This window comes from Malus domestica, chromosome 15 (genome assembly GCF_042453785.1).
Source record: "Malus domestica chromosome 15, GDT2T_hap1".
In the NCBI taxonomy this organism is placed as follows: Eukaryota; Viridiplantae; Streptophyta; class Magnoliopsida; order Rosales; family Rosaceae; genus Malus; species Malus domestica.
The window spans coordinates 24,179,327-24,201,195 of record NC_091675.1 but is presented as its reverse complement, the minus strand read 5'-3'; the positions used below and the strand labels follow the sequence as shown (position 1 = coordinate 24,201,195).

The 21,869-nt window shown below is 37.6% G+C and overlaps 2 protein-coding genes across 2 annotated transcripts; both read right to left on the bottom strand.

The window, feature by feature from the left end:
• Positions 1–8,065: 8,065 nt before the first annotated feature.
• On the bottom strand, positions 8,066–11,575 carry LOC139192277 (probable disease resistance protein At5g66910). Its single transcript, XM_070814134.1, has 3 exons — positions 10,932–11,575; positions 8,757–8,850; positions 8,066–8,285 (listed from the first exon to the last, which is right to left on the bottom strand). Exons 1-3 carry the CDS (start codon positions 11,215–11,217, stop codon positions 8,192–8,194), a joined length of 474 nt encoding a protein of 157 aa, XP_070670235.1. The 5' UTR covers positions 11,218–11,575; the 3' UTR covers positions 8,066–8,191.
• Positions 11,576–11,682: 107 nt separating this feature from the next.
• LOC103431599 (probable disease resistance protein At5g66890) lies at positions 11,683–15,320 on the bottom strand. The gene is made up of 5 exons (XM_070814133.1): positions 14,557–15,320; positions 13,714–14,117; positions 13,099–13,460; positions 12,810–13,018; positions 11,683–12,654 (listed from the first exon to the last, which is right to left on the bottom strand). Exons 1-5 carry the CDS (start codon positions 15,176–15,178, stop codon positions 11,819–11,821), a joined length of 2,433 nt encoding a protein of 810 aa, XP_070670234.1. The 5' UTR covers positions 15,179–15,320; the 3' UTR covers positions 11,683–11,818.
• Between the last annotated feature and the right edge of the window lie 6,549 nt (positions 15,321–21,869).

The window sequence follows — 21,869 nt, the reverse complement described above, 5'->3', positions numbered from 1 at the left end:
TTTTCAACAACATTAAAAAAATTTGTGCACATGCCATGAAAACATAAGGAAATTATATGCTTCTCTACTCACATGAGAACTTATCAATTGATCTCATTTGCATGTATCATACCTCCTATGATCTATTGTTCCCGCTTGCATGAATTATAGGTTAACAAAACATGACAGAGTTGGGAATATCTGGAGAGAAGACCATGTAGATAATGTCCTTATATTTTCATAGATTATGCACAAAATTGGGTGTTAGAGGAAAGTGTATTTGTTCTAGGTCTCGTTTATGTGTATTAAAATTTCATCGAAGAATTCATCTTCTTTAGTATGTATCAAAAGTTACTAAAAATGACAAAATTGAAAATTTCTTGTGGAGTAGACCGTAGTATAATTTTCTTATGTTTTCATATAGGAATTGTTATTGGCACTTCAAAATTCTCCTTTTACACTCCAAACTTTCTATATTTAGAAAGAAAAATACACTTGTGAGAAGTGTAGAATGAGATTTTTGGAGTGCCAATAACATTTCTTTTTCATATAATATGCACAAAAATTAAGACAGCCCACATGGATTGACTAACACCTTTTTATTGGTTACCAGCTTTTAGACAAGTGTCACTGTCCTTACTAGCGGAAAAGAAACATTCATTTTGCATAAAACATTTTCTTAGGGTTTTTTTTTTTCTGGGTTGGGGGTTCAGATTTATGTTAGAGAGAGAGAGCCTCAAAGCTTGAGCTTGCCTCTTCTTCATTTATGAAACTCTAGCTGCCAAACCTTCTTCATGCATTAAACACCCAATCATTGAGAAGTAAGTTTGCATTATTTTTTTTGGTCTAGTATTAAGTTTCAAATCTTCTTTTAAGACCAAGTTTTTCGGATTCACGTTGGTTTCTTCATCCAACGATTTAACTGAAGAAACTGATTGGTCATTAAATCCAGATTTTGCATAACCATCAACATCATATCATTTCTATTGATTGTGTTGGTTCTCAGTGCCACTAAGGTGGGTTGGAAAAACAAAAAACCGAACCGAGAACCAACCGTAACCAAAAAAACGAATCCAAAAGTATAAAACCGAATTGAATCGAAATGATTTGGTTCGATTTTGGTTTTTAGGATTCGAAAACTTAACGGAACCGAATCGTAATTATTATAGGCGGCGTCATGTTTATCCTTTGTGAATATAATGTCCGTTTTTACTTATATTAATGTGTCGTTTTGCATAGCCGTAGCCTAATAATTTTCTTTCTATTCTCTTAACCTAACCTCTGTCTTTCTTTCTGTAATTAACCAAAAAAAAAAAAAAAAAAAAAAACCTCTGTCTTTCTGTTGACGACTCGGTCCTCTCTCTTTGTTCATTGTTGATTAATTTATTTAATTTTTCATCTTTTTTTATTTTATTTAATCTCTGTCTGTAAAAACTGTGTTTTTTTGTTTTTTTTCTTGTAATGGTGCCTGAGAATAATGGACTATATTTTTAAGATTTGTGAAGATTTTTGTTGTAATTCAATTGCATTGTTGAAGAATAATCGGCTATTAATTTGTGAAATTGCATACTTGCTGACTGTGTTGCTGTGTTGCACGAAATTGTGGGTTTGTCCAGAAAAAGAAATCTGGCCTTTTGTGTTGAATTGCTGTTAGGGATGGGTTTATTGAGTTTGTCCTCCAATCCATGTATTTAGAAACAAATTGATTTATTATTGTTGAAATTTGTTTGTATCATACTTAGGGCATCCGTATTTAGATCTTGTATAAATACTCGGAGGACACGAATGTAATTATGCAATAAATGAAGAGACAAATGTGTAATAAGTGATGAGCCCTTATTTTATAAAAGGACTCATCACTCTCCTCATTAGGGGAGGCCAAATTCTAGGCCAAGATTGAGGGCACGGCTTAGGCCACAAAAAATGGGCTAGAGAGCACACTGCCTCTAGCCTTCTTGTATATTCACTATTCAGAATGAAATAATATCAACATCAATGTGGACGTAGCCCAAACGTTGGGGTAAACCACGATACATCTTGTGTTCTTTACTTTCTTGCAAATTCACGGTCGGATTTACGTTGTTCCAAGACCTCCGGTTTTGTGCATCAACATTTGGCGTCGCCTATGGGAAACGACACGAAAAGCTATGTCGGTTCTCTTTTATTTTTTCATCTCACCACTGTGAGACTTCACCACACACCACTGTGAATCTGCAAAACTCAAGAGACAACCAAAACTCTCTCTCTTCAAACAAAACACCACAACCTCCACCGAGAGAGAGAGAAAGTAGATATAGACATTTCCCCTCAAGGGAGAATCCGCAGCGCGCCTTGGAGAGAACGCCCGTCACGCCCACTGCCCAGCCTAGAATTTAAGTTTGCTAATTCGCAGATCTGGAGAATTTCATGTGCGAAGAAAGTCCGACACCACACTGCGAAGAAAGTTGGTGGGGAAGAAAGAGAAACTAGAGAGAGAAAGCAGAAGCTCACAAGAGAAACCGAAACCAACCACGGCAGATTCTTAGAGCCAGTACCGCCGATCCAATAACCATCTCAGATGCCGACCACCGCAGATTCGAATAGCCCATCAGATTCGAAACCACCCCCGCACTCAGATCCTCTCCGCTGGCCAATCGCAGATCCAAACCGCAGCACGATGGCCAAAAAGCAATCAGAACCCGAACAAATTTCTCTGGCGAACGCAGTCTTTCTCGGCGCTTTAGCTCCCGGTGTTAATGGTCCGACATAGACGACGTTGAGATTTGCATTTGTGATGTTGGGTGTGTGCCTTGCTGTGATGCTGGGTTTGGCATTCTTTTCCAGTGACTCTTGGTTGGTGTTTCATGTTGCGTTCCTTGTACTCATCACTGCGAACCAGCCATAGATCCATCATTTGGTCAATAATTCAGTTGCTTTATGCAATTCTCTCAGCTCTCAACTCGTTTCCCAACGAACCTTTCTCCCACGGGAGTGAGTACAGTTGACGCGCCACTGCACTGGCGGCGCATGGGCTCTGCTCTACTCCAGCCGTTGAAATTTTCGATCAAAGTGTAACCGGCGGCCTAGCTTATGCAGTTTGTTGTCATAAACAGGAATATGAGAAGGCAATTGTTACTAAAGAAGAGATCTCGGATTATGAGTTGCATTCAGATCCTACATTTTCAGGCCATTTCGGGAACAATGTCGCAAGTTCATCGGGTAGCAATTTGAGATGAGATGCCTAAGGTCCAACGAGCTCAGAAATCAGAGCACTCAAAGCCGGCTTCCTGGCAATAATGAACCGACCTGGGTATATGAAAGGCTTAGAAATCAGAGCGCTCAAAGGCCTTTGCCAGAAAAGCCTTCCGCCTCCACCCCGTGGCACCATTCAACGTCCCCACGTATCCATTGGTGACACGACCATTGGAGATTACTTCATCCCCAATGGTAGCCATGTGATTCTCAGCCAAGTTGGGCTCGGACGTAACCCTAAAGTTTGGGATGAGCCTCTCAGGGGCCATGGTGGTTCTTACTGAGTCGGAGTTGGGATTCATTTCGTTCGAGAATGTGAGGCTGTGTAACGAGTGGACTTGGCATTGCCATGACCGTCATGCTGCTTGCTAGGCTTCTTCATGGGTTAACTTGGCACGTGCCACTAACTGAATCAAGCATTAAGCTACCAAGCCACAGAACGAGAGGTCAGTGAGTTTTTGGGTCTTATAGGGTAGGACCCAAGACGTCGCCTTTGATGATGCTTTGGCAGCTGAGGTTGATTCGCCGCTCATTGCAGTGAGATTAAAGAGCCCTACTACTTCGAGAAAAAAAAATGGAAGATGACAACTGATGACCCAACTCCTCCGACTATCACTTTCTCTCTCCAAAAAAGCTAAAGCTTGGTGGTTGGATCAGCCTCCAGTTCGTTGTCATCAACTCCTCCTTCGAGTCCACTCTCTCAGCAACCAGGCCGAAAGCAAAAGCAAAGCAGAAAAACATAAACAAAAGCAAAAGCAAAGCAGAAAAGAAAAGTGAAAAGAAAAGGCAAAATCAAGTATGCAGATGAGTATGTCTAGAAATGGAGAGACAAACAGAGGTGTGGGGGAAAAGAGAAAGTAAAAGTAAAAGCAAAAAGCAAAAGAAGATAAAAAGAAGCAGACATAATTGCGATGGTGATGACATGTAGAAAAGGGAATTATGAGCGTGACCCATTGAGCAGAGAGTCAGATTTATTTTTGAATAATGGACTGGAATGTTGTGTGGAGGGCGAATGCCCATATGCCCAAAAGAGCCAGGCTCTCTATTATCACCAACCAGGAGATCAAAAGTACATCCAGTACTTCAAAATTATTCGACAGCATGCCGCTATTATCACCAACCAAGTGATTAAAAGTACGCCCAGTACTCCAAAATTATTCGGCAGCCTGCCGCTATTATCACCAACTAGGTGATCAAATGTACGTCCAGTACTCCAAAATTATACATGAGCATCACTCATGTCAATCATACATAAACATTCATGAGCATTACCCATGTCAATCATACATAAACATTCATGATCATCATTCATGTCAACATTCACGAGCTTCACTCATGTCAATATCCATGAGCATCACTCATGTCAATATTCATGAGCATCACTCATGTCAATCACACATAAACATTCATGACCATCATTCATGTCAACATTCATGAGCTTCAATCATGTCAACATCCATGAGCATCACTCATGTCAATCAACATTAACATTCATGAGCATCATTCATATCAATCAGCTTCGAAAGCTTCATTTACAGAGCTCCAGTTTCGAGAGCTACAGCCTCAAAAGCTTCATTTACAAAAGCTCTAGCTTTAAAGCTTCACTTTCAAAACTTCACCTATAAAGCTTCAGTGCATAGTATACAAAGACCGCCTCCGAACAACTGCCACTTCGGCTCATGGATTGAATTTGAAGTCTCCAGCCAACAGCCTCTATTGACTGAAGACTTGGGGGACTACACTATGTACCATATATTGGGCTTCCACAACTGGGCCTCATGAAAAATACTTGGGGGACTTAGCCCATTATTTATGTACTGAAGAACGAGCCCTTATTCTATAAAAGGGACTCCCTCACCATCATTAGAGAGCATCAACTTTAACCCATTCTTCATGTACTAAGGAGTGAACCCTTATTCTATAAACGAGACTCCCTCACTTTCATTAAAGAGCATCGCCGCCTGCTGAGCAACCGCCTCTCCGCAAGCATCACTCTTAGCCCATCACTTATGTATTGAGGAGCGAACCCTTATTCTATAAAAGGAACTCCCTCACTTTCATTAGATAGCATCGCTGCCTGCTGAGCAACTGCCTCGCCGCGAGCATCACTTTTAGCCTATCACTTATGTATTGAGGAGCAAACTCTTATTCTATAAAAGGAACTCCTTCACTTTCATTAGAAAGCATCGCCGCCTGTTAAGCAACCGCCTCGTCGCAAGCATCATTCTTAGCCCATCACTTATGTATTGAGGAGCGAACCATTATTCTATAAAAGGGACTCACTCACCATCATTAGAGAACATCAACTCTAGCTCATCATTCATGTATTGAGAAGCGAGCCCTTATTTTATAAAAAGGACTCCCTCACCTTCAACGCCACAAGCCGAGCCAACCAAGGCAACATAAGCCACAAGCAGAGCAACCTCGCAACATGTGCTACTTCTGGTTGAGCATCATTTCACATTGAGCACCGCCTCATATCGAGTATTCGGTTCTAGACGACACCTAGTTACTTCGGCCCACACATGGACTGAATTTCAAGTCTCCAGCCAAAAGACTCTCTTGATTGAAGACTTGGGGGACTACTTTTTGTACCATACTTAAGGCCTCCGTATTTAGATCTCGTATAAATACTTGGAAGACTCGAATGTAATTATGCAATAAATGAAGGGGCAAATGTGTAATAAGTGAGGAGCTCTTATTCTATAAAATGACTCATCACTCTCCTCATTAGGGGAGGCCAAGTTCTAGGCCAAGATTGAGGGCAAGGCTTAGGCCACAGAAAATAGGCTAGAGAGCACATTGCCTCTAGCCTTCTTGTATATTCACCATTCAGAGTTAAACAATATCAATATTAGTGTGGACGTAGCCCAAACGTTAGGATGAACCACGATACATCTTGTGTTCTTTACTTTCTTGCAGATTCACAGTCAGATTTACGTTGTTCCAAGACCTCCGGTTTTGTGCATCAACAAAATTCAATCTCAAAAAGCTGTAGAAGGCAAAAATAAAAAATAAAAATACTAAAATTGTAAAAAATCAAACCTAAGTTAAATCAAATGAGAAAAAATCGAAAGAAAACCAAACTGAACCGAACCAAACCCACCACCCTACCACAAGGTGATGAACCAAACCAAACCCATCACCCTACCACAAGGTGATGAGCTTAAGAGGAGCTGTCACTTCGTAAAGACCGAAGGAGTCCATCTTGTGTAAGACAATGTTGCATAAATGTATAAGCTACTTCATAAGTTAGAATCTAGAAATTGAGTTTGTGTGGATACTTTGTAATAATCTTGTTTACACTAGTGAATTGGACTCAGTGGAAAGTTCCCGATTTTTGAACCCAGAGGTGGGTTTTTCCGGCAAAACTTCTTGTGTTGAAAGTCATTTATTACTTGTCACATATCTCACTTTAATGTACATGCTACATGTATCTCTTAACTTGCATATAGACATGTGCTTTCAACTAAGGTTATTATAGCTTAAATGTGTACTAAACTAAACCTTAGTTAACTAGGTTCACGTTAGTAAACCTGGTAATAATTGTTTATTCCTGCTTTTAGTAAACTAACAAATCTGTTCTTAGTTAACTGGTGATGTTGACTAATCAGTCAAGCATATATTGGAATTTTAAATTATAGGATATTTTGCCTGATACCAATATCACCAAGAACTATAGGCTTGCCTACCATCCCACCAGAATACATGAAGTTTTCCGAAAAAACCTACTAGTGGAGGAAGACCTCCTAAGGATAAGAGACATAGGGCTAAAGAGAGAGCCAAAAAAGGATCCTTTGTGTATAATCCTACATAATCTTGAATGTTATCAGTTCTAATATGTAGACCAAATGATACAACGCAAGCAAAGGTTCCTAAATTCATGGAGATATAGAACAAGATATAAGTTATCATGCATGCATATCCACCATTTGAGTTTCCAACAATTATTATAATAATTACATATCAATTTGACCTATGGATGAATATGCAAACACAAGTTTCAAGCTTGTTTGAGTAATAGCAATAAGATTTCCCAATATCATCCTAAGAATAGTTAGGATTTCCAGAAGAAGATGTCAGTCGTTTGATGAGAAACAAAAAGGAATATAAAAAATTCTAGCAACTGAAGCTAAATCAACTACTTTAGATGGATCTCATTCACATGTGTCAAAAGTTCATTGAAGAATTCACCCATTTAGCGTGTATCACAAGTTTACGAAAATTGACAAAGCTGAAAATTTCATGTGGGAGAATTTAATATAATATCATTATGTTTTCATTGAATATGAACAAGTTGATTAAATAAATTTTGTATGTCTGGTTAGTATAAATTTATTTCCTCAAAAAAGGATAATTTTATTTCCTAAAGAAGTATAATTTTTTATGAGATTTAAATTTAAATTGTATAATGACTTTATTGTTCATGCAATCAAATATATAGTTTTTTGAAGGAAAAAAAAAACTGTTGTTAGCGCTAAAAGAAAGTCACTTTATCATCATTTTGACCTTTTTTCTTAAGGAAAACTAATGAAAAGAGCTTAAAAATTTTGAGTTTTAATGATAAGAACAAAATAAAGGGTAAAGTGAATAGTACCAGGATTGACTTTTTAGTGTAAAAATGTGGTTTTTCGTTAAAGTGAACAGTACCGGATGTTTTTCGTTAAAGTTCCCTTATTTATTTTTTATTTCATTAGAGTGTAGTGTAAGATGAATTTTTTTTTTTTTCAATTTAAATTTTGTTGCGAGCTAGGGAATTCATAGCCTAGTGTAAGTTAGAGAATTTACTGTGAAGATGCTACAATATGGTTTCCCTTCGGTATGCTAGAAGATGAGAAAATAGGTTGATATAAAATTTTCACCAAAATTAAAATTTTTTGTATATTCAATATCTCGTTGGATTTTTGTATGTCTAACTACGGTTACAAATAGTCTAACCTGAGGACGTCATACTTGGGCTTAAACATTACATTCTTGGTGATCAGCTCCTTGAGGACGTCATACAGCAGACTGAATACTGTTCCGAGATCAGCCCCTCCGGAAAGGTCGTCTGCTCCTCCGCCCATTCCTTGATTCTTAACAACAAAACCCAACACTATCAGTTTTTCACCCTTGTTGCCACAGTGAATTGATCAGTTTTTCAGTATGTTGTCGCTATTTGATTTTAGGGAATTTTAATAAAAAATTTCCGATACTGTTCATTTTAACGAAAAATCATATTTTTACACAAAAAAATCAATCATGATACTGTTCATTTTACCATTTAATCACTTCAGCAATTGGCATTTAATTTTGGATCATTTTTGCCACTTGCCCAAAACAACAACAGATTAGAAACATTTGAAACTGCGGAAAAGTGAGACTCTAGGATTTACAACTCAAGAAATACAAAGTTCAATTTTCTCTTACGTTGTTGGTTGTCGTGCAAAACAGGATAAACAAAAAAAATATTTTCTTCACCGAACTATCAGGATTTAGCATATAAATACTTACTATTGAAGCTCGATAGAAATTTCAGAGTTGGAGCGCGTTGCCTTTAACAATACCTGATTTGAGTGTGGTGGGAGACTTGGAAATTAACCAGAAACTGCATCACCATGTGTGGGAAGCTTTCATGGTGAGACAGAGAACCCACCAACACTGCAGGTTGACCACAATTGTAATTTTGTCAGAAAAATATTGTTCCTTAAGTAATATTAGAAATATCAAATTTGTAAACAAAATTAATAAATTAGATAATACGAAAATTGATAATTAGATTATTATATTTAGATATTGATATACGTGCTCATTTATTATTAGTGATGAGATTTTTCAATGTGATTGTCACACGATATGACATTCCATATGTCTTTATATAAATGGTGAGTTATGTGTGTTAAAAGGTTAATAACTTAAAAATTAAAATTTTCCACCACTTGCATAAAAACAAGTAGTGTACCATCCGTATTCCCATCACAACTAAAAATTTCTCTTATTAGTGACACATCAATTAATTTACAAATTTTACCTATACATTTAATCTCTCTAACTTTATTCTTATTCCTTATCCCATTAAATTGTGAAGGCTAAGTTTTGAAAGGAGAAAAAAAACATAAAGGAACAAAAGTTTGGAAGAGGATCCTCTCAAGATCTACTTTGTAGAGATCTTAGGAATCTTACGTACTAGTTTATCGTATATTACGCGATCAATGCTATTTGTGTTTAGTTTTAAATAAAAAAATCAAATATTTTTTTATTACATAATACATGATAAATGATTAAAATGTGAGAATTCCTAAGATCCTTGCAAAATTAATCTAGATGAGATCCAATTTCCAAAAGTTTTAAACCAATGAGCAATAAATGATTAATAAATCATTCCTTTTTAACAACGGTCACGCATTATTGATCATAGTTTTACCATATTATATAATATTGACACAAAAATATCAAAAATATGAGATGCTAGAAAATTTATTGAAAGTGTTAAGAGAATCTCTTTAGTATTTTTCTTTTACAATATTAACTTTGTAATATTGAGGATATCAATAATAACAAAAACATATAAATTGGCATTTATTGTATGTCTGCATTACCCGATAAACCGTAACCTAGGATGTCACAATATATAACTATCTACAGCAAAATAAGCAACCAAAAAAAAAAAACTTTTAGATAGATGCATAATTTACATATTAGGTAAAAACACATTTTTTGCACAATCCAAGAAATTATAATACACTTTATTTATAAGGAATTTTAACGAAAAACTCATAGTACTGTTCATTTTAACGAAAAATCATATTTTTACACTAAAAAATCAATCATGATACTATTCACTTTACCTTAAAACTCAAAATTTTCAAACATTTTTTATTAATTTTTCTTTATTTTTATATTGTGTAAAGCAATAACATGACAATTACACAGGAAAAAACAACACATAATTTCTAAAGACTCAAGAGAGTTTGATATAAATAGTATTACAAATTAATGTGATGAAAACCTAGAAATTAGATACAACCAAGAACGAAATCAAACAAGAAAAATCCAACAAGAAGATGAAAATTAAAGAAAACAATGCAACACAAATAAATAAAAAAACTTGCTCCAACATTTACTGAGAAAAAACAGATCTCAAAACTGAAAATGAAGATTTTGGTTGGTGTATATGTTTGGAGGGAGTAGCGGGCATTTTTTAGGCCCCATGATCCTCTATATAGTGTATTACATTTTAACTAGAGTAAATTACCGATTTACCTCATGAATTATCATCCAACTTTCGATTTTCTCCCTAAACTTTTTAATTGGAAAATTAAGGACTTAAACTAATCTGTTAAATGGAAGCGTGCAAAACATGTGTAGTTAGTTTGGTCGTTTCATTCTTTAAAATAATTGAAAACCTTATATTTCTAAAATATAAACCTATGCAAATATGTGTGATTCTATAGCTTTTATATCTGAAGGTCTAGTGAAATTATATTTTTGTCCACAAAGAAGAGTTACGATGTTTGTTCATGATAAGAGTTAACGTTAATTTGGATGAAATCTATAGAAAAACTAATGATAGGTGGCAAATTGGCCAAAAATATTAGATTAAATTCTTAATTTTCTAATTAAAAAGTTCAAGAAAAAAATCGGAAGTTGAGTGATAGTTTAAAGGGTAAATGGACAGTTTACTCTTTTAACTGGAATATAAACTTCACCCTAAAAAAAAGTTGAAATCATAGAGAGCATACCTTTGACTTCTTGGTCTCGGCAAAACTTTTTAGCTAAGGTGGTTTTACCACATCCTCCAGCAGCAGTCAGCACAAGCGTAGACACCCTTTCATCCTTAAGGAGCTTCATCTTCAACTCCTTCAACGGCAAATCCAACCCGACTGTAACCGACAGCGGTTCAGGCACGACAGGCGAACACTCGACCTTTTCAGGCTGATAATTTTTCATCACCCAATTCTCTTGTATTCGAGAAAGCGCCGTGTCGACATTCCTCAAAGAAACCAACGTCTCCCTCGCATCCCTCATACCCTGCAGTTTAAGCAGATCAACACTCTTCGAAGAGGTGCCGTTCTGAGAGCACCCATGCGGACCGAAGCCGGAGACATATTTACCAAAACAAAGAGGCTCCAAACTTAATTCTCTTCGCTAATCTGTTCTTGGCTGATAAAAGAAAAACAGAAATTTCAATAGAATACGGAGAGAATGTAAAATAATCGTTTGATGAGAAACTGAGAAATTTATGAAAGCTGTTTGTTGGTTTCAGCACACATATATACAAAACGAACGAGCTGGGAAAGACATTTGACGCGCTATTAGGAGGCGGCTATTGCGAAGGCGAGAAGGAACGCAGAATTTTCTAGCACATATGATTTGGTATTGCACCGCTTTTAAAAAATGTTGTGCTGTAGCATAAATAGTTTAAAATAAAATAGCCAAAAAATGTTGTGCCGACATGTCATTTACAATGATACCCATGGTGAATAATTACAGTAATTCTATATTGCGGCCATGTTATTTACAAACACATAAAACATAAAATAGTAGTAAATTACAAAGGAAAAATAACATTAAACACAATCACACTGCATACATTGCACCAACACTCATTGATGGAAGGACCATGGCCTTAGGATGGAAGCTTGTTGAGCCAATTTAGGTTGATATCTTCTTTGATCACCTTTATGTGTATGTTTGTGAGAAAGGGTAAGAAGGGTTCCCATAAAGTTTTCGTCTCCTCGTCGCATATCACTTCTTTCAACTGCTCAAGATCCATAACAGAGGCAGGCAGCTTTTTCAGTCTTGAACACTGGCTCACGTTGATCTTTTCCATGCTGCACATTGCACCAATGTCCTCGGGCAACTCCTTTACGCTAAAGCAACCGGATATGTCGAGAAATTTCAAAACTTTAAAGTTCCTAATCGAGCCTGGCAACTCTAACAAGTCTGCACATGACCTAAGCCTCAACACTTCTAGATTTGCAAGCTTTCCGATGTCTGCAGGCAAGGCAGATAGCTTATGACAGTTGGTGATGCTAAGCTTCTTAAGGTGAATAAGGTCACAAAGGTTGGCAGGAAGTTGCACCAGATCATGGCAATAATCAATGTTCAATTCCACTAGATTTGGCACTGGCAGAGCATCTAAAATTTGAACTAAACCTTGGCCGATATCACACATGAAAAAAGATATCTTTTGCAAACTTTTCAACTGTTTGAGGACCTTGCTTACGGAAGGAATTGAAATACGTTCTAATCTAATTCTCTTAAGATTTGATAGCGAACCAAGTAGTTCAAAATTATCTAGTTCAGCAGGTAACAAACCGTAATTTTTTAGTATTAGAACCTTTAGTTTATCCATTTTCTCCACAAACTCAGGTAAGGCATAGTTCTTTGTTTCAAAATTCACAACTAAAACCTCTGCTTCGGGTGCTTGCATGTTTGGCCATTTTCCTGAGAAGTCTCCATCTGCAAACAATAAGCTTTAAGATATTAGCGTAGGTTGAAATTAAATGTGTGGAAGTCCTGTTGAAGTCTTAGTATGAATGAGCATGTGTGTGTGTGCACAAACCATGTCCCGAGCGCACATGTACAAGTATTTACTAAAGAGAGATTGATGGAACCTGTTGAGATAGATAACAGCCGGGCCTTGATCGCTTGATACTTTTGTTCTGTCAACCACTTAGGAAGTTTGTCCCCACATATGTTTATAAATAGTCGTTTCCTATGTTCTATTGGGTCTTGACTCGCCTGATGGATCGCCAACTCTCTAAGCATGTCGTGCTGGGTGACAAAGTGTTCTGTGTAATAGCCATCCGCCTCCCTCTCATGCCTGCATTATCAATACTAATTTATTTAATAATCTGTTTGGCATTCATAATGAAATGAAAAAATTATGAGCAGCCTGCATGCCTTGTGACAACAAGATTAGCTAAACTTCGGGTGGTGAGCTCGTGAAGGTTGGCAATGGTCAAAATTTCTTCATCTAGACCATATAACTCTGCCCACATATCAATGAGGGCGGCAGCAGCAATTCTTTGGTCCTCCGGAAAAGAACCTAGATCGAGGAAACATTCCTTGATGATAGCCTTCTCTTTATCCAAGGCATCTAAGCTGCTTTGGAGGCAAGCAAGTAAATCCTTGTCAGAATCAAGAATAGATGAACCTTTGCACCATTCCACTACTCTTTTCTGCCAGATTTCTATAGGCTGGCCGCGAAGTGATCTCCCAACCAATGCAATGGCAAGTGGGCATCCCTTACAGCGCTTGATAATCTGCAATATCATTATCCAAAATGAATTCAATTACTATTATTTGATTAAATTGTTGAAAATCATCTAAATGGTTTCGTATAGATGATAAAATTGTAAACTGTCTAGTCTTTCATTCTTCTTACTTCATTCTTTACAGTTCATTAACGTGTGTGGATGCTCAAATGTTATTTCTTTACCTTCTTATGAGGCATAAATAAGCATATATATATGTGTGTGTGTGTGTGTGTGTGTGTGTTGTGGACTAAGAAATCACCTTTCTCGAAAGATCTTCGTAAGTACAAGAGCTCTTATCCTCCGAGGATGCAGAATAGTGAAAAAGAGCCATTGCATCTTCATCATTCAATGGTGCCAAATGATAAGGAGAACCGAATCTTGGAAATGCAAATCTTGATGTGACCAAAATCTTGCAATTTGAAAACTTGAATTGATCAAACTTCTCAAGAAGGGACTCTGATCCTGACCAAACATCATCCAGGACAAACAGTAGAGGATTTTGTCTTGATTCCTTCAGAAATTGTTGCAACCAGTTAGCTGCCATGACTTCGTTTTCAAAAGCAGGCAGCTCGGACCCCTTCCGTTGATATAGTTCATGTACAATAAGGTCCAAGTTGGGCTTTTTGGAGACATTGACAAAGAAGATGTTGTTCTTGAATGTATCTATCCAAACCGAATGTAGGAAAGGTGTTAATAAAAGGTTGACTAGATATGTCTGCAATTCTGAGATCAAGTACGTAATCAAGCAATAGCTCAGTGCAAGACTTGTTAACTCTAAGAGGAAGGCATCAGCTTAACTTACATTTAGTACAAAGAAAATCATGTCAAGTTCATATCACTACCACTTGTTATTTGTTGGGCATGCCCATTTAGGTCTTTCTAATCTTCCTTATATTCCTTTCGTGCGCTTTAGTTTCATGTCCCCTTCGTTGTTTTTCTTTTGAACAAATTTTGGTTACTGTGTATGTTTGGAGGGAGTATAGCGGACATTTTATAGGCCCTAGCGCGTAGTTCTACTTGCATAATCCTCTACACGGTGTATTACTTTTTAACTAGGATGTAAAACTTTACCAAAAAAAGATTGAAATAAAAAATAGCATACCTTTGACCTCTTGATCTTGACAAAACATTTTAGCCAAGGTGGTTTTCCCGCATCCTCCAGCAGCAGTCAGCACAAGCATAGACACCTGTTCATCCTTAAGGAGCTTCATCTTCAACTCCTTCAACGGCAAATCTAACCCAACTGTAACCGATGGTGCTTCAGGCACCGCAGACGAACATTTAACCATTTCAGGCAGATTATTTTTCATCTTCAAACTCTCTTCTATTCGAGAGAGCACCGTCTGGATACTCCTCAAAGAAACCAACGTCTCCCTCGCATCCCTCATACCCTGCCGTTTAAGCACATCAAACACTCTTCGGAGAGATTTGTCCAGTTGACTAAGCTTCTTGGTGTATGTGTGTTTTCTCCACAAGCCAACTTTGCTGCACTTCTGAACAAGCTTTGCTCCTTCCTCCATCTGTATTGCATAATTTTCCAGTCCCTCCTTGGAGTTATACTTTTCGATGTCTTTGATGAGTGGTTGTAGAGAGTCCAGTGTGGATTTGATGTCTCTGAGGAGGTGTTGGAACATTGTATTCTCCTCCTGCACTGATTTTACAGCATCAAACAGCATTTGAAATGACGTTCTCAGAGCACCCATTCCGACTGAAGCCAGAGACATAATTACGGAAACACTCAAAACTTAATTCAATTACCTAATCTGTTCTGATGATGAAAAGAACTACCGAAATTCCAACGGTTTACAGAGAGAATGTAAAATAATCTAGTTTGATGAGAAACTGAGAATGTTACGTGCGTTGTATGTTTTCGACTCTGTTTCAGCACACATATATAGGTCGAATGAGTTGGGAGGGCGAGACACCGAATTTTCTGGCTACATGTTTTGGTCTTACCGTTCGTTCAAATCAACATACCACACGTTCAAAGTAGTAGATTTCTTTAAAAAGTGTCGTTTAACACAAATAGTACAGAAATTGACGCACTAATTAAGGTGGTTTTGAAAGTAAAATTCGATTAATGTTGCTTTTGAATTGAGTGCTGCAAATCAATTATACTGTAATATTTTCGTCAAAACTTTTGTTAATATGTTAATGTGACACACATGTGGGTTCTATAAAATTTAATAACAAATAAATAAAAAGAAAATTAGCACACTTCATTGTTTGCTGTGTCAAAATGTAAGATGGACACGATATAATGAGTTATGAATTCAATGTGTTATCTAACCTATCTTTATACATGAGTTATAAATTTTTATCTTTCAAATTCCTGCTATTCTAATCTTATCTCTAAGTACGAATCTATTTCACCCCGTCAAACAAGCCCATATGGAAATGACTAAAAATATCATAAGCTTGGATGATAATTTATCCAACTTTTTTTTTTAAGAATCTTATCTTCCCCTTTTTTTATTCAATGTTTATCTTCTGCGTCTTCACATTATGTAAAAGTAATGACCATCAAATATTTTAGGAAATTGTTATTAACACTCCAAAAATTTCATTTTATACTTCAAATTTTCTATATTAGGAAAAAAAATATATTTATGAGAAGTGTACAATAAGATTTTAGAGTGCCAATAACACTCCCTATATTTTGATAGAAAATTTTCTAATAATTTTACCTTAAATCCAAATCATATTGAAACACCAGCCCATGTTTTAATTAAACAAACACCAGCCCATATATTATTTAAACAGATACCAGCCCATAGATTTACTAAACAAATACTAGCCCATAGATTTACTAAACAAATACTAGCCCATAGATTAATTGAACAAATACCAGCCTATAAATATGTCTAACACCTTTAGGGGGCGTTTGTTTGCCTTCTTTAGCTTTCACTGGACTGGATTGGATTAAAGATTTAGTGCAATCTGTGTTTGTTTGCTCTCGGGACTAACATTAGTGGTACTAGCGAGGACTCGCCTCGACTAACAACGGGGCTAGCTGGTCTTAGCGTGTCCCCTCCAGAACCATGGGACTAGCTAAGACGCCTCACTCTGCTATCACCTCCTCTATCTACCTCTCTCGTTCTCTCATGGCTGCTCGCGTCCTAGAATCACGTCCTCTCCCTCTCTCCTCGCGTCCTTTCTTCTATCCTCTATCTTGCGAAATCACACCACCTGACCAAGCACAAAATGACCTAACCTGCCGGCGCCGGACTGGTTGAAGATGAAGTTGTCAGGGCAGAAGATATGGCCGAAGGGGCCGAATCAGATGATGTCCATGGTACCGGGCTCAAGATCCATGAGGACAGTGTGGGGGACGTACCTGCCACCGGAGGCCTCATTGTAGTAGATGTTGATCCTCTCGAGCTGGAGATCGGAGCCGGCATCTCCGTGGTACCTTCAGGTGGGGTCAACGCCGTGCTCGTCGCAGATGACCTCCCAGAACTTGGAGCCGATCCGGTTGCCGCATTGGCCTCCCTGGATGTGCAGGTTCTCTCTCTCAAGGAGATGAGATTCTTGAAAATTATGGAATTTGGACGAAAAAAAGGGCGAGGGAAGAGAGATTCTTAGTCCAGAATTGTGGAATTTGGACGGAAAAAAGGCTAAGGGAAGATAGATGTTTCTTAGTCCAAAGAGAGTGTTCTAGAACAAGAAAAAGAAAAAGAAAAAAAACAGAATTAATTATTATTATTTTCATTATCCTGCTTTTTAGTCCAACACTGCATCAAACGCTTCACAAAGATAGTCCAACTTAGTCTAGTCTAAGCAAATCTAGCTTAGTCCTTGAAACTAATCCAGTTCGAGATAGTCCGGTGAAACAAACGCACCCTTACGGTTTTACCTATAATCTAGGTCTGGGTTCCTTCCGCCGCCACGGCGTCGACCTCCCAGCCCACGGCACAATCCTAATCGAGTATTTATCCAATATAACAAAAAATTAACCTTTAATTTAAAAAATGTCACTTTTTATAAAAACTTTCAAATATATTGAAAATTTCACTTAAATAGGCGCAAATACCCTCAAATTTAACAATCAAATAAATTATAGACTTTTTAACCAAAATGGTTTGTGACATTGACATAACTCATTAGTCTGGTCCTTAACAATGAAAATCAAAAGTAGTGTCCTTGAATTTGTCTGTTGTGAATCATTTTAGTCTTTCCCCCGAGTCTTTCTGTGAAAAATCTATCAAATTGCTTTGTTAGTGCAATGATGTGGCGCCACTTGGGTCTCACAAATACAATCATATAACAACATGTGAATTAACTTTAAAAACTATATTTATATTTAAAACTAAAAATGATATTAGTACGAAAAAAAAAATTAAAAGAAGAAGTCATCTTCTTCATTTGGTGGGTAAATCCAATAGACATGCCCAAACCAAAAACCCTAAACCCTAACCTACCTACACCTTTATTCTCTCACAATCCAAACCCTTCACCTTCCAATCCAAATTTCCGCACCCTGAGTGGTTCTCTCTTAAAATCTTCCTTTTCCATTTGGGTTTGATGATTATAGAGAATTGATGTGATACTAACACACCCCAACCCAAAATGTCCACCTAGACTCCGAATAGAGTTGTGTTAACCGACACCAGAAGGGTGATGAAGCCATAAAGTATAGTGATGTGAAATATGTGAATAAATTTAAACCTAAAATTCCCTAAATATAAGAGTGCACATGTGAGCGGAAATGAACTCATTTCACACGTGATGTCAGAGCATAAGTAAAGTACAGTAATGTAGGATGAGAATTATACCATCCAAGGTAACCACCTATACCAAGATTTGCCAAGAATCCTCGTCGACACAAAAACTCAGCTATTAAAACCTAGAGGGGCGAAAAACAAGGGTGAGTGATCCTAAAAATAAAGCTTTGTAAAAACCTTTCGAAAACATAATAACCCCTCATCGTAAAACAAGTATAGTTTCCAAAATATACATACTACGTATAGTAAGAAAATACTTATCGTAGGCTACAATATCTCAAGAATTCAATACGGCACAATATTTTGTAAGTAAACACATGATGTCCGTAATCACATATTTTTGCATAAATAAACATATCATATCGAGTGCTCATCGACATATGCTAACACACGAGTTCATGCAAAGGTATTTTGACATGAACAGGACGTGAAGATTGGCGCTATGCGTAGCACATACGAGTCCTAATTGATTATAGCAATCTAGGACAGGACTGGCACCTACGATAGATCCAAGGTGAGCATACGGTGCGATGTGCACATACACGTGAAAGACTGGTCCTGGCCCGGGCGAGTACTAACACAAGTGCAGTAACAATGAGCAGATAACGTAAATAAAATCATACAGCAGTAAATCGATAATTCATGTCATCGTAATACTATTCATGACCATAAATATAATTTAGGCATCAATAATAATACACATACCCGTACATCCTGTAGGATGTAGCCTAATTTCATAATTTCTATCAATGCGCTAAAACTTATAAACGTCACTCTAGGCGTATTGTAGAAACTCTTTATGAAACGTATAAATGGATACTAACAAGTATATATATATATATATATATATATATATATATTATATAAAAGAAAAGACTCACTCATAGTTACTTGCGATGTCACATCCGTTCAAGTTAGGAAGTTGGAGGCTTAGATAGTAATTGCACCTAAACATAATATTGGGACCCATTAGTTAAATCCACTTAGACAATTAAATTTGGAAAAACGGAGTGCTTATTTGGAATTAAGACGTCGAAATACGCTAAGGAGAGTCCTTGACAAATTTTAGAAAAAAGTCAACGGAAAACTTAATGGTCAACCCTAAAAAGTCAACCAAGAAGCCACGGTGGTCAACTACGTTAGAACTTTAGAATTTCACTAAATGGACTCAGGGCGTTGAAATTAGCCTATGAGGTTTTTGATAAATTTCCCCAAAAGTCAACACAAAGAATATCCTTAGAATATTCTGAGCTCATTTCAGAACTCGGCCGAGCTGGAACAGTTGCCTAATTAGGGTCAGGTTTGGGCTTAGGCCCTTTTTTTTAAATTGGGTTCGGTCGACCCGGTGGGCACACGAGTTGCACCCACCGAACCCAAAGAATAAGAACACAGGAATTTTGGTTGGGAACTTCTCCGGTTCCGTTTAGCTTCAAATCTCAACTAAAACTAGCAACCCAATATATCAAATTGAAGCTCAAGGAATAAGGAATCGAAATATACCATTGGGTTCCTTGGCTGTGGTCGAAGTTGGCCAGAAAAGAGCTCTAAAGCTATCGGATTTTCACCGAAATCTGGGGAAAATTTGTCCTCGTTGCTTGTGCATTCCGAACTCACCAAAACGAGCATGCCGACTTAGAAATTGACCTAAACATCAAAAAGGAAAAGAAAGAAGGAACCCCAAAGCTTACGTAGGTCATGAACGGCGGGGATTCGTTGGGAATGGTGATGGTCTCGGTGTCTTAACACCACGAGCGCAGAGAAGGTGAGGGAGACAGAGGTTGAGGTAAAGGAAAGTGACAAGAGAGAGAGGAAGAGACACGGTGGTTGGGGTGATACGTGGCGACCATCTCGCTGGAGTGGCGATGTGCAATGGTGATGGGTGATCAGTTTGCAGAGAAAGAGAGATACGGCTGAGAGAGTTTGAGAAAGTTAAAGTGTGAGAGATTCGAGGGAGAGAGAGAGCCCATAATTGTGGGGGAGAGAGACCCATATGGAAGAGAGGGAGAGGATAAGTTGAGGTGTGGGCCCCACGGCCACAAAATAAATTAATAAAGTATCTTTTAAAAAATAATTAAAATAAAGATATAATAATATAAAATTTTGAATAAAGATATAAAATATAAAATAATAATTTTTTAAAAGTATTTTCATATTAGTAGTTCTGTAAAATTTTCATCGTAACTCCAATTTCGATTCTGCTTGTGCCTCCGCGTTCATAGTGACGAGCACTATGATTGTAACATCCTATATCGCCTAAAGGAGTGGATCCTATAAGCCTTACATGTATATTCCCATCTTTACCTAATACGAGGCTTTTTGGGAGCTCACTGGCTTCGGGTTCCATCGAAACTCTGAAGTTAAGCCAGTTCACGCGAGAGCAATCCCATGATGGGTGACCTACTGGGAAGTTCTTGTGTGAGTTCCCAGAAACAAAACCGTGAGGGCATGGTCGGGGCCTAAAGTGGACAATATTGTGCTACGGCGGATTCGAGCCCGGGATGTGACAATTCGATATCAGAGCCAATCCCTGGCCGGAAGTGTGCCGACGAGGACGTCGGGCCTCTAAGGGGAGTGGATTGTAACATCCCACATCGCCTAGAGAGTGGATCTTGTAAGTCTTATATGTATATTCCCATCTCTACCTAGCACGAGGCCTTTTGGGACTCCAAAGTTAAGTGAGTTCGCGCGAGGGCAATCCCAGGATGGGCGACCTACTAGGAAGTTCTCGTGTGAGCTCCCAGAAACAAAATCGTGAGGGCATGGTCGGGGCCTAAAGCGAACAATGTTGTGCTACGGCGGAGTCGAGCCCGGGATGTGGTAGGGGCCCAGGGCGGGATGTGACAACGATCATATGCTAAAAGAATGTTTCATACATCTTATAATATGCTGGTCAACAAAAGTCAACACCCTCGCCTCTAAGGGCATTTTCGTCAATTCACACATTCAAAATGACTAAAAACGTAAAATTAAAGACGAAATTGTCATAGATACGGAAAGAGTTTGTGTGTCAATGAATTAGCGACGGGGGCTAAGACTCGAGTCCTGGGAAGAAAGAAGGCGTTGAAGGCATGATTGGCGATAATTGTGGCAATGCTCATTGTCATTGATGAGGAGGTCAAAGGGGATAAGGTTATGGTGGTGGAGTGTAGGAGTCAAGGTGACGTTGGACCGGTGCTTGAGGCGACGATGGCTAAAAAGCCTTTAATTTATTTGATTGATAAATTTAAGGGTATGTGTGTCTATTTAAGTGAAATTTTGGATATATTTGAAAGTTTTTACAAAAAATAAATTTTTTGAAATTAAGGGTTAATTTTCTGTTATATTCACTAGAAGAAAAAAGCTCATCTACCACGGTTGATGCCCGTGGTAGATTGCAATCCACCACGGACAATATGCCCGTTAGTAATTTGGATGTGATAAAAAGTCACAGTTTCAACCACGAGCTATGGCCGTTGTCTAATGTGATGCAACCACGGATTGTGCCCATGATAGATTGGAATCTAACACCACGTGCACTATAGCCGTTGTGGATTCCAAATTGACCACAAACAATGCCCGTTATAAAACAATTCCCAAAAAAAAAAAAATTATTCAATAAAAATGATATATATATATATATATAATATTTATATACAAATTGCATATTTACTACAATATAATAATTACATAAAAAACCACATATTCAAAATAC

Excerpts from the sequence above, each read along its gene's own strand:
- LOC103431599 (XM_070814133.1), bottom strand. The coding sequence starts at position 15,178 with ATGTCTCTGGCTTCAGTCGGAATGGGTGCTCTGAGAACGTCATTTCAA. Across the intron at positions 13,461-13,713 it reads ACGAAGATCTTTCGAGAAAG|ATTATCAAGCGCTGTAAGGG; the intron begins GTGATTTCTTAG and ends ATGATATTGCAG. Across the intron at positions 12,655-12,809 it reads GCTGTTATCTATCTCAACAG|ATGGAGACTTCTCAGGAAAA; the intron begins GTTCCATCAATC and ends TATTGTTTGCAG.
- LOC139192277 (XM_070814134.1), bottom strand. The coding sequence starts at position 11,217 with ATGAGGGATGCGAGGGAGACGTTGGTTTCTTTGAGGAATGTCGACACG. Across the intron at positions 8,851-10,931 it reads CCGAGACCAAGAAGTCAAAG|TGTTGGTGGGTTCTCTGTCT; the intron begins GTATGCTCTCTA and ends GTCAACCTGCAG. Across the intron at positions 8,286-8,756 it reads TCCCACCACACTCAAATCAG|AATCAAGGAATGGGCGGAGG; the intron begins GTATTGTTAAAG and ends TTTGTTGTTAAG.